Here is an 11,815-nt window from a genome sequence, read left to right on the forward strand (position 1 = left end):
CAGTACTCACATAAAGCCAAATGCACAAAGTGATACATGCATCTGGAGTTTATTTGCAGTAACTAGAGGTACTTGCCTATATTTAATCTCTCTCTCTGCTTGAAAATAAGCATTTTTTTCCTTCCTTTGCTTTTGTTTGAATTTTATACTATTTAATTGCAGGCAAGCAGAGAGAGGGAATAGGCAGGCCAGTGCCTCTAGCCACTGCAAACGAACTCCAGATGCGTGTGCCACTGTGTGCATCTGGCTTTACCTGAGTACTGGGAAATCAAATCCAAGTTATTAGGCTTTGCAAGCAAGTGCCTTAACCAATTAGCCATCTCTCCAGTACAATAATAAACATTCTTTTAAGTCTTCAAGGGCTTAACCAGGTGTGATAACACACACCTTTAATCTCAGCACTTGGGAGGCAGAGGTAGGATTGCCATGAGTTTTGAGGCCACACTGAGACTATACAGGGAACTCCAGGCCAGCCTGAGCTAGAGTGAGACCCCACTTTGAAATACCAAAGGGTCTTGCAGTGCTCTAAGTACAACTTGATGGGACTATTCTGGTCAGAGTCAAAAGACCTGAATGCAGTAAAATCTATGGACTTATGAGGGTGAGAGCGAGCTTTGGTTGGACTGGGCTGTTTGTGTGCTAGGTTTGATTCCCCAGAATCCATGTAAGCCAGATGCAGAACGAGGTACATGTGTCTGGAGTTTGTTTGCAATGGGTAGAGGCCCTGGGTGTGCCCATTCTCTCTCATAAAATAAATAAAAATAAATAAAATAAATTAAAATCTATTTTAAAAAGAAAGTTCAAGGTCACAGAAACAAAAGTTGACAAAGGTATGTTTCTTTTTTTTATGTGTGCGTGTGTGTGTATACACATATGTATCTTCTGGTCACTAAATAACTTCTAATCCCTAAAAAAAAAAAAAAAAAAAAAAAAAAAAATGCAGTCATCGTTGGCTACATTGGGAGGGTGGTTCAAAACCAGCATGGGCTAGTGAAAACGAAGGAACAAGCAAGCACATTTGTTTTAAACTACAGAGTATGAGTAGGCTTCTATTCCAAGGCGTTTTATTGCTCTTTAGGAAGGGAGATGTGCATGTTTACTACTCACAGGAGGATCCTTTGTGACTCTGCACATAGATAGCAGTGGGCATTCTATTGCCAAAGCTCCAGGAATGGCTGCCATCCTTACGGCCCTTAGCTTCCACCCAAGTCTCCACCCTCCATGCCTCCAAGCCCAGCTGTAGCTCCCATCACATTCATGACAACATGCTCAGCAGCAGGGACAGCATTTGTGTAGCTGCTATCTAAGCCCAAAGTGCTCCAAAGATGAGACAGTTACACACTTAAAATACATAGAAAAATAAGAATTAGGATTTATACAAAGTAGATTTTTATGAAACGAGTTCACTACAAGAAATGCGTCTTACACCCAAGCACACAAACGTGGACATGTGCAGAAGTGCCTGTCTAACACGACGTCTATTTCAAAACGTTCAGGGGACACGTAAACGAAGAAAACTTCCACTCCACTCTCCCACTTCTGAACACAGTTCCTGAAGAGACTACACAGCTGTTCCTCTTTCCAGATTCTGCTTGATCTCGGCTGTGTATTTCCCATAGAATCTTTCCGCTTTCTTGTTGAACTTGGCATTCCTTTCATTGATGTAGTCGATATCTGCATCATCATTATAAGGACGTCTCCGGCTGTATTTGTCTCGTTTTTCAATTCTGAAGAAAGGAAATGGTTCCTTTTTAGATTTTTTTTTTTTAATTTTTATTATTAGAGAAAGAGAAAGGGACAGAGGGAGAGGGAGAGAATGGGAGTGTCAGACACTCTAGCCACTGCAAATAAACTCCAGACACATATGCCACTTTGTGTATCTCACCTATGTGGGTACTAAGGAATTTGGGTCCTTAAGGCAAGCACCTTAACCACTAAGCCATCTCTCCAGCCCTAAAACTGCCTTATTTTTATCTTAATAAAACAGGGTCAGGAGCTAGGAAGATAACGCAGTGGTTAAAAGCACTCGCTTGCAAAGCCTAATGGCCTGGGTTAAATTCCCCATCACCCATCAAGACTGGACACAAAGTGGCACATGCATCTGTGATCCCAAAGTGTGTATGACAATGGGAGGAGGAACCAGAAGAATCTGAAGTTGAAGGTAGTGAGTCTTCAGTGGCAAGAGACCCTGTGTACAGTGTACAGTAGACACCTTAGGTGGTTGTAACCACACACATGCTGTGGAACATGTGCACCCACACACACATACATGCATACCCACACATTAACAAATTTAATTGCACCAAGCTGGGTGTGGTGGTGCACGCCTTTAATCCCAGCACTCAGGAGGCAGAGGTAGGAGGATCATGATGAGTTCGAGGCCACCCTGAGACTATATAGTGAATTCCAGGTTGGCCTGGACTAGAATGAAACCCTACCTTGAAAAACAAACAAAATAATAATAATAATTGCATAACTATTTGCATCTCCATTCCAAAGGATAGTGGCTCAACCCATACTGGCTGCCTAGCTGTAAAACTATTAGACAACTAGTTTGTAAGCAAGCAAGCATCATCTGAAGCAAATGAGACTGAGATACACCTTCACATGCATTCTCTTGCTAAGTATTTAGTACTGCAGGCTGCCCAACTGTATACTTACTGTTTTTCCAGATCTAGGACCATTCTATCAATTTCCTCTGTGGAAGGCACATGTGTCCCATGAAGAAGACTGTTGGAAGTTGGGAAAAAGTCTTCTCCACTGAAAAGACACCAAAAGGAATTGCAGCAACACTCCAGTACTCCACTCTCAACCTCAAACTACACTACCATTCATGACAAACCTGCATATATATCAGGGGAAAGGGGGAGGGGAGGCAGAATTAGAAAAGACTAGCCAGGCTTGGTGTCACAGACCTGTAATTCTGATGCTGGGGAAACTGAGGCAGAATTGGTGACATCAAGGTCAGTCTGGACTTCACAGAAAGCCCTTCAATCTTCAGATGAATGGCCACAGTTTAAAGAGCTTATCAAAGGTCACAAAGACTTAGGATTATAGCTCCTAAGCAGTTATTACTCTTTTCACTAAAGCAGGGGCCTGCCAACCCCCTGCATCATCTTGGGAATAGCCCCACCTGCTCTCCTGTGTGTCCTTTCTGACTGCTTTCATACCATGACAACCGAGGTGAGAAGTGTGCCTGAGACTGTTCAGCCCTCAGAGCCAAACATCTACCATCTGGTCCTTTGTAGGAAAAGCTCACCAGCCCCAGCACTAAAGCATCTGGCCTCCTCTGACAGCATCTCACTGACAGCTGAGTGTGAATCATCCAACAGTTGCACACTTAACTGCTATGATATAAACAATAGTGTTGCAAACTGAGCATAGTGATTCATGCCTGTAATCCCAGCAGTCAAGAGACTGAAGCAGGGGGATTTCTGTGAGTCTGACACCAGCCTGAACTATGCAACAAGATCCTGTCTCAAAGAACAGTAAGTAACTGATGTGTATGTGTGTGTATATCATGGTCTACCTGCCTCCACAGCCCCCCGAGAAGAACACTTGCATACACTGGGGACTTACTGCTTTTCTCTCAGTCGCTCATACGCTTCCATGTCAGGTTTGATCTGCTTGGTCAGCCGATGATACTGGCGTAACTGGGCAGCAGCATAATCTAAACACAAAACGTGAACTAGAGATGACACATGTCCCTGTTTGGGCACGACTATTCAGAGAAACACTGATTTATTATTGAGTAGTAGATACACAAGACATGGACCTAAGCAGTCTCTAAAACTAAATGCTGACAAGGCTGGTTAATTTGCCAGGTGTAGTGGTGGTCCATGCCTACAACTCCTAGATTCAGGTTGAGGGGCGAGAATCACAAGTCTGGGACCAGCCTGGGCTACTATTGTCTCAGGGCTGGAGAGATGGCTTAGCAGTTAAGGCACTTGCCTGCGAAGCTTAAGGACACAGGTTCAATTCCCCAGTACCCACGTAAGCAACTGCACAAGGTGGCACATGTGTCTCAAGTTGGTTTGCAGCAGCTGAAGGCCCTGTGCACCCATTCTCTCTCTATCTGCCTCTTTCCTTCTCTCTCTCAAATAAATAAAATAAATTTAAAAAAATAAAAATAAAAAACAACTCAGGCAAGGCATGGTGGCACATGCCTCTACTCCCAGCACTTAGGAGGCCAAGGAAGGAGGATCAGCATGAGTTCAAGGTCAGCCTGGACTACGTAGTTTCTGGTTAGCATGGACTAGAGTGAGACCCTGCCTCAAAAAACAAAACTAACCAAGAACCTCAACAACAAAGACTGCCTGTGCCACTCAAGTAAACCAGCCTGTGACTGAAGTGCAGCCACTGAGGGTCTTCTGAGTCACACCCACACTGTCCTTGGTGTCCTGAAGAGCACCCCAAGGAGGAGGAAGCACAGAGCACATCCTTTCACTGCACCCGATGCCAGTGCAGGAGTGCTTGTCAGTAAAGTTCCTCCAGGTCAATTTTACCTGAAAATCCCAAGTCAGGGTTTTTCCTCTTCTTCTTTCTCTCCCACCTCTCGGCGTCTTCTGCACTGATCTCCAGTAGCTTTGCTTTCTCATAATCTTCTCCTCGGGCTGCGCATTCCTGGCAAGGAAAGAAACCTACCACAATTATGGCACAAGCAAACAAGAAATTATGCGGCTTTTCTGTCTGGCTAGAATTTTGTTTTGTTTTGTTTTGTTTTGTTTTTTGAGACAAGAGTCTCTTGCTCTAGCTCAGGCTGACCTGGAATTCACTCTTTGCCCAGATGCAGTCTTTCATTTCTAACTCATGGCAATTCTCCTACCTCAGGCTCCTAAGTGCTGGGTTAAAGATATGAGGACCATGCAAAAAGGGGTTTTAATTTTTTTTTAATTTACTTGAGCGTATGTGTGTGTGTGCACATCAGGGTCTTTTGTCCCTACAAGTAAATGCCAGACGTATGTGCCACTTTTCTGCATCTGACTTACCCAGGTTGGCAGGCTTTTCAAGCAAGTGCCTTTAACCACTGAGCTATCTCCCCAGTCCCTTTTTTTTGTTTCTTTGAGACAGTCTCACACCAAAATCCATGGCTTCAAACAGCAATCTTCCTGTTTCTACCAGGGATATATATAATAATCACAGATATGAGCTACCACACCCAAAATAATTATTTGCTCTATTTTACTTCTTAAGGTTTTATTTGATTTTGTTATTTGTTTTGTTTTTGAGACAAGGGCTCTCACAGCCCTGGCTGGCTGGCCTCCAACCCACTATGTAGCTAAAATTGGCCTTGAACTCTTTGATACTGTCCCTACCTCCTAAGTGCTGAGATTCTAAGTGTATTCCACCATGCCTTGACTTCTTTTTTCTTATAGCCTAGTCTGGCTTCAAACGCTTGGCAATCCTCTCACCCCAGCTTTCCCAGTGCTGGAATTGTAGGTGAGAGCCACCAAGATGGCTATTTAAATCTAGAAAGATCCAACAAAGGTATCAACTTTTGAAAACAGTTAAACAGGCTAGAGAGATAGCTCATGGGTTAAGGCACTTGTCTGCAAAGCCTGAAACCACAATTCAATTCCCTAGAACCCATGCAAAGCCAGATGCTCAAAGTGGCGCATGTGTCTGGGGTTCATTTGCAATGGCTAGAGACCCTGGGGCACCCATTCTTGTTCTCTCTCTTTCTCTCTGCGGAGTGTGGTGGCACACGCCTTTAATTCCAGCACTTGGGAAGCTACAGTAGGAGGATCACTACAAGTATTAGGACAGCCTGGAACTACAGGGTGAGTTCCAGGTCAGCCTGAGCTAGAGTGAAACCCTACCTCAACAAAACAAGGAAATCCTAAAAAGTCTACGCCACCACACCCTGCCAAATTTATCACTCATTCAATTATTATTATGTCCTCATCATTTAAAGAAAAAGTAAGGTAGCCAGGGTGAGTGACTTGCCCACCGCATGGCAGTGAGAAGAGGGCAGAGCCAGAATGTCAGCCCAGTTTGGTCTCAGCACTACTCAAAGACCACGTCCTTCAGTTTCACCCTAAGAGGTTGGTGGAAGAAATCTTTTTAGGTACTGCCCTCTTAATTTGTGGCATGGCATGCTTCCTGACCTTTTTCTTTTCTTCCTCCTGCAGTTCCCATTCCAAACGAGCTTTCTTGGCTTCCCAGTTGGCAGGCAATTTAAGTCTTTTATCTTCTTCCACGACTTCCTGGTGGTTTAATTTACGAGCTTCATTCTAAATCCGTAAGACAAAAAGGCTTTCAGGGGAAAGGTGAAGAGGATTCCACATAATCCTGCTTTCTGAGGAAAGTCATTGACAAAGTGACGAAATTCAATCCAACAGCAGTAAAACGCCACCAAATGATGTCTGAGCCTCCTGAATGTAAAGATTACAGGTGTGAATCATCGTGAGCCGCTCAGAAAGTCACCTCCTATAGGACGCACTCCCCTAGGATGCCCCAAACTGCATTCATCTCTCCTCTGCACTTTCACGAGGATTATTCCTACCTCCACGTTGCATTTACCACAGTATAATTTTAACTCTTAAGAATGCTGGGGAGGAAGGGAATTACCATGGGATTTTTTTTTATAATCATGGAAAATGTTAATAAAAATTTTAAAATTTTAAAAAAATAAATAAATAAAAGAATGCATCCTCTGGGGCGGGAGAGATGGCTTAGCGGTTAAAGCACTTGCCTGCAAAGTGTAAAAACCCAGGTTCCATTCCCCAGTACCCACATAAGCCAGATGCACAAGGTGGTGCATGGGTGTGGAGCTTGTTTGCGGTGGCTACAGGCCCTGGTGAGACCATTCTCCCCCACTCCTCTCTCCAATAAATAAATAAATAAAAAAGAAGGGCAGAGGTAGGAGGATAGCTGTGAGTTCAATGCCAGCCTAGAACTACTGCTACAGAATGAGTTCCTGGTTAGCCTGGGCTAGACTGAGACCCTACTTCGGCCAAAAAAATTTTAAAAAATGCCGGGCGTGGTGGCGCACGCCTTTAATCCCAGCACTCGGAAGGCAGAGGTAGGAGGAGTGCCCTAAATTCAAGGCCACCTTGAGACTACATAGTGAATTCCAGGTCAGCCTAGACTAGAGTGAAACCCTACCTCAGGGGAAAAAAAAAAATGAAAGAAAAAGAGAGAATGAATGAAAGAGCAGGAAGGCCAATGTGTAATAGACTCCCAGATCTACTCTGACACATGAAATCCTGTGGGTGGAGAAAACAGGTCTGGCTTTTGGAAGTTCTCAACGTGGTTTCAACGGGCTGCGAGGGTCGGGAACCACCGGCGGAGGCCGCCCGTGCGGCCGATGGGGCGAGCCTGGGAGCAGGGCGCAGAGGCCGGGCAGGGCCGGGTGACGGGTGACAGGTGACAGGTGGGCTGGCCTCCCCGGGGACTCACCCGCTTCAGATGCAGCTCCCGGAACTTGCGCAGCCTCTGCTCGCGCTTCTGGGCGGCCAGCTCCTCGGCCGCCGTGCAGGGCGCCTCCTCGGCGGTGGCCATCGGCACCTGTGGCGAGGAGGACCGGCTTCAGCCCGCGCTCGGCCGCCCGAGGCCTTCCAGGCCGAGCCGCGGCGGGGCAGTCAGCCCGGCGCCGGACCCTCGGCTGCCCGCCCACGCCGACGTCCGCGCTCTCCGGACCCCAGAGCCTGGCTCCCGCCTCCCCTTCCCAACCCCTGACTCTCCCCGGAGCTCGCAGACACAACAACCCGAGGGTGCTCACCTCCACGGCCGTCGCAGACGCCATTACAGTCCTCTCCTCGCTACTTCCGGCAACAACTTGGAGCACTTCCGCCGGCCTACGGACCGCCCCCGCCGAGTACAAACAAGCCCGCAAGCCCCGCCCCTTCCGGGCCGCTTTGGGGATTTAGGACCCACTCTGGACCTTGTTGGCACGGAGATGCGACGGATGAGGGCACGGCCTGGCGCAGGCGCAGAGGTCTGCGAGAGTTAGTACGCGGAGCCTGGTAGGTGCCCAGGCGTGGCGCACTTTGAATCGCAGCACTTGGAAGGCAGAAGTAGGGGGAACGCCATGAATTTGATGCCACTCTGAGACTACATAGTAAATTCCAGATCAGCCTGGGCTAGAGCGAAAGCCTACCTCGAAAAACACTACCACCAAAAAAAAAATCCTTTCCGGGCACATCAAAGTGAATAAGAATTGGAACTATGCTGCTCTCCGGCAGTCAATAACAGGAAAGTATCTTGTTTTCTCGAGGGTTGGGCCCTTAGAGTTTGCAGGCAAGCACCTTAAGCACTAAGCCATCTCTCCAGCCCTCCTTTTGTTTTTTCTGTTTTTCCAACGCAGGATCTCACTGTAGCCTCTGGCTGGCCTCAAACTCAGGGCAATCCTCCTCCTACCTCAGCCTCCAAACTGCTGGGATTAAAAGTGTACACCACCATGCTTGGCTGTTAAGTTACTGCTTTCTAACAACCAATTACATGTAGAAATTAATAAATAATCTTCCAAAATAGCTCAGTGGCTAAAGATGTTTGTCGTTTGATGGCCCAGGGTTCAATTCCCCAGTAACCATGTAAACTTGATACCAAAAACAAGTGGCATAAGGGTCTCGTGTTCATTTGCATAGTCAAGAGGCCCTAGTATGCCCATACCTGCACATCTCCCAAATGTAGATGCTTAGGTATAAAACCAGGAGTAGTAGTGCACACCTACAATCCCAGCACTTGGGAGGCTGAGGCAATTCAGACTGCCTGGGCTACAGAGCAAATTCCAGGCCAGCCTGAGAGTGGTTCCAGACCAGTTAGGGCCAATTGTGTATATGAAGATTATGTATATAATCTCCACAAAACTTAAATGATTTGAAAGACTCACAAAACCCTAGCATGGAGAGTAGCTGTTGGTGTGTGCTTGTGGTGCAGATTCCCAGCGTTCCTCTATAGGGCCTGATTGCTCTTCCACCATACTTGCCTAGGACCATCTCTGTTTCCCAACTTTGACCCTCTCAGGGCTAGGGTTACAGGCAGTGCTTCCATGCCCAGCTCTTTACATGCATGATAGGGAGTCAATCTAGGTTTTCATGCTTGCATAGCAACTATTTTACCCGCTGAAAATCACTCCACCATACAAATGTGTTGCAGTCAGGTTCTCATTGCTGCCAGAAATCACCCAACCAAGAGCAGCTTGTGGGAAAAAAAAGGTTTATTTTAGTTTACAGGCTCAAGGGGGAAGCTCCATAATGGCAGGGAAAATGATGGCATGAGCAAAGGGGGGGACATCACCCCTGGCCAACATAAGGTGGAGAATAGCAATAGGTGTGCCAAACACGAGCATGGGGAAACTGGCTGTAATATCCACAAGCCCACCCCCATTAATACACTCCCTCAAGGAGCCGGTAATTCCCAAACCTCCATCAGCTGGGAACCTAGCATTCAGAACACCTCAGTTTATGGGGGACACCTGCATCAAACCACAAAACGTATCTCAAATGATGACTAAGACAGCTGAAAGGCAGTTGCTTATTAAGCCTGCTAACGCAGGTTTACTTGCCCAGTACCTACATGCAGGCACATGCATTTTGAGTTCACGTGCAAAGGCAAGAGGCTTATGCATTCTTACGTTTTATTTATGAGAGGCAGATAGAGAATGGGCACACCAGGGCTCCCAGCCACAGCAAAAGAACTCGACACATACGCCACTGTGCATCTGGCTTTAGGTGGGCACTGGGGAATCAACCCAGGTCATCGGGCTTTACAGGCAAGCACCTTAACCATTGAGCCATTATCTCCAGCCCATTTTTGTCATCAGTTTCCTTCACCTATTTTTCATTTTTTCAAGGCAGGGTTTCACTCTAGTCCAGGTTGACCATGTAGTCTCAGGGGTGGCCTCGAACTTGTGACATTCTTACTTCTACCTCCTAAATCCTGGGATTAAAGATGTGTGCCACCATGCCCAGCTTATTTTCTTTATATATTTTGAGTAAGAGGCCGCGAGGGAATGGGCACACGAGGGCCTCTAGCCACTGCCAACTCCAGATGCATGCCCCAATATGTATATTTTGCTTACATGGGTACTGAAGAGTCGAACCTAAGTCCTTAGGCTTTGCAGCAAGGACCTCTCCAGCCCTTAACTTTTCATGAGAAATAAACAGAATAGGTATGCCAGGGCCTCCAGCTGCTGTAAACGAACTCAACACATGCACCCCTCCATGCATCTGGTTTACCTGAGTCCTGGGAAAGAGAACCTGGGTCCTTTGGCTTTGCAGGCAAGGGTCTTGACTGCCAAACTCTTCTCCAGCCCTCTTTTTTTCTTCTCAAGGTAGGGCCTGCTCTAGCCCAAACTGACATGGAATTCACTATTTAATCCCGGGGTGGCCTGGAACTCAGTGATCCTTCGACCTCTGCCTCCCAAGTCCAGGAGTAAGAAGCTACCTGGGAATATCTCAAGTGAGTTTACAGATGTATTCCCATCAAATCTTGGGTAATGAAGAGGAAAACTCTCAAAAAGTATTATAGCCTTTGGATTTGGAACTGGAAAAAATTTTAATATTGGGTGTTGAAATGTAGCGGTACTGCATAACTGCCCTGACCCAGGTTCCAATCCCCAAACCACACAATTAAAAAAAAAAAAAAAAAAACAGCGATGGCACACACACCGCTAATCCCAACACTTGGGAGGATCGGTGTGAGTTCGTAGTTAATTCCAGTCAGCCTGAGCCAGAAAACCAAAAATAAGCCACTAGAATCCTGGTACCACGTCCAGGTGCAGCCCTGATTTCTGGACAACACTCAGGAGGCCAGAGGTAGGAGGATCCCTGTGGGTTTGAAGCCAGTCTGAACTCTTAGAGAAAGCCTCTCAAAAACAAATTTTAAAGCTGGGCATGGTGGTGTATGCACTCCGGAGGCAGAGGTTCACCAGTTCAAGCCACCCAGAGACTACATAGTTTCAGGTCAGCGTGCGCTAGAGATCCTATGCCCCCCCCCCGCCCCCCGCAATTTACACAACTTAACCTTTGGCCAGCTTTTACATGTAAGGGGGAATACATTTTTATAAATATTTTTTACTAGAGAGGACGCAGATAGAATAAGTGCACCAGGGCCTCCAGGGACCGCAAATGAATTTGATGCATGCACCATCTGTGTCTGGATTATATGGGTTTTGGAGAATTGAGCCTAGGTCCTTAGTATATGTAGACAAACGCTTTAACTGCTTAGCCATCTCTCCAGCCCACAACATACAGCTTGATGGGTCAGGGTTTTTTCTTCTGGAGGTGAACTGGAAAATGAACTGATGGCCTCATGCATGACAAACGTGGCACCACTAAGGGACAACCGCATCCCTTTTTGAGGTATAGTCTTGCTAATTTATTATCATGTCTTTGAAATTCTGACTTCAGCCTTTTGCACTGGGATTACAGATATGAACCACTATACTAGGGCTTTTTTCTTTTGGGGAGGTAGGGTCTTGCTAGCCTAGGCTGACCTGAAGTTCACTATGTGATCTCTCAGGGTGGCCTCAAACTCGGTGATACTCCTCTACCTCCTGAGTGCTGGGATTAAAGGCATCATCCATGCCTGGCTTGGGATAGTTTCTTAATAGCAAAGAAATGAAAGCCTTAGTGGTGGTGGTAGCACCCACCTTAATTCCAGCACTCAGAAGGTACAGATAGGATCACTGTGAGTTCAAGGCCAACCTGGGACTAAGAGTTCCAAGTCAGCCTGAGCATCATGCATGAGAGTAGTTCAAAGTCACCCTGAGACTACATAGTGAATTCTAACTCAGTGAGACCTTGGTGGTGGTGAGGAACACATCTCATTTATGCCTCCCCATTAAAATAAGATCCATTAAACACACAAG

General features: G+C 46.4%; 1 protein-coding gene across 1 annotated transcript; it reads right to left on the reverse strand.

Moving 5' to 3' along the window:
* Nucleotides 1-1,047: 1,047 nt before the first annotated feature.
* On the reverse strand, nt 1,048-7,774 carry Syf2 (SYF2 pre-mRNA splicing factor). Its single transcript, XM_045150094.1, has 7 exons — nt 7,724-7,774; nt 7,402-7,509; nt 6,108-6,233; nt 4,506-4,623; nt 3,580-3,670; nt 2,662-2,760; nt 1,048-1,727 (listed from the first exon to the last, which is right to left on the reverse strand). The coding sequence occupies exons 1-7, from the start codon at nt 7,745-7,747 to the stop codon at nt 1,562-1,564; spliced, it is 732 nt and encodes a 243-aa protein (XP_045006029.1). The 5' UTR covers nt 7,748-7,774; the 3' UTR covers nt 1,048-1,561.
* Between the last annotated feature and the right edge of the window lie 4,041 nt (nt 7,775-11,815).

The sequence above is a fragment of the Jaculus jaculus genome, chromosome 5, assembly GCF_020740685.1.
Source record: "Jaculus jaculus isolate mJacJac1 chromosome 5, mJacJac1.mat.Y.cur, whole genome shotgun sequence".
NCBI lineage: Eukaryota > Metazoa > Chordata > Mammalia > Rodentia > Dipodidae > Jaculus > Jaculus jaculus.

Coding starts and splice junctions, on each gene's coding strand:
- Syf2 (XM_045150094.1), bottom strand. CDS start 7,747: ATGGCGTCTGCGACGGCCGTGGAG. Junction 7,510..7,723: donor CGTCTGCGACGGCCGTGGAG/GTGAGCACCCTC, acceptor TCCTCGCCACAG/GTGCCGATGGCCACCGCCGA. Junction 1,728..2,661: donor GTCCTAGATCTGGAAAAACA/GTAAGTATACAG, acceptor TCCTTTCTTCAG/AATTGAAAAACGAGACAAAT.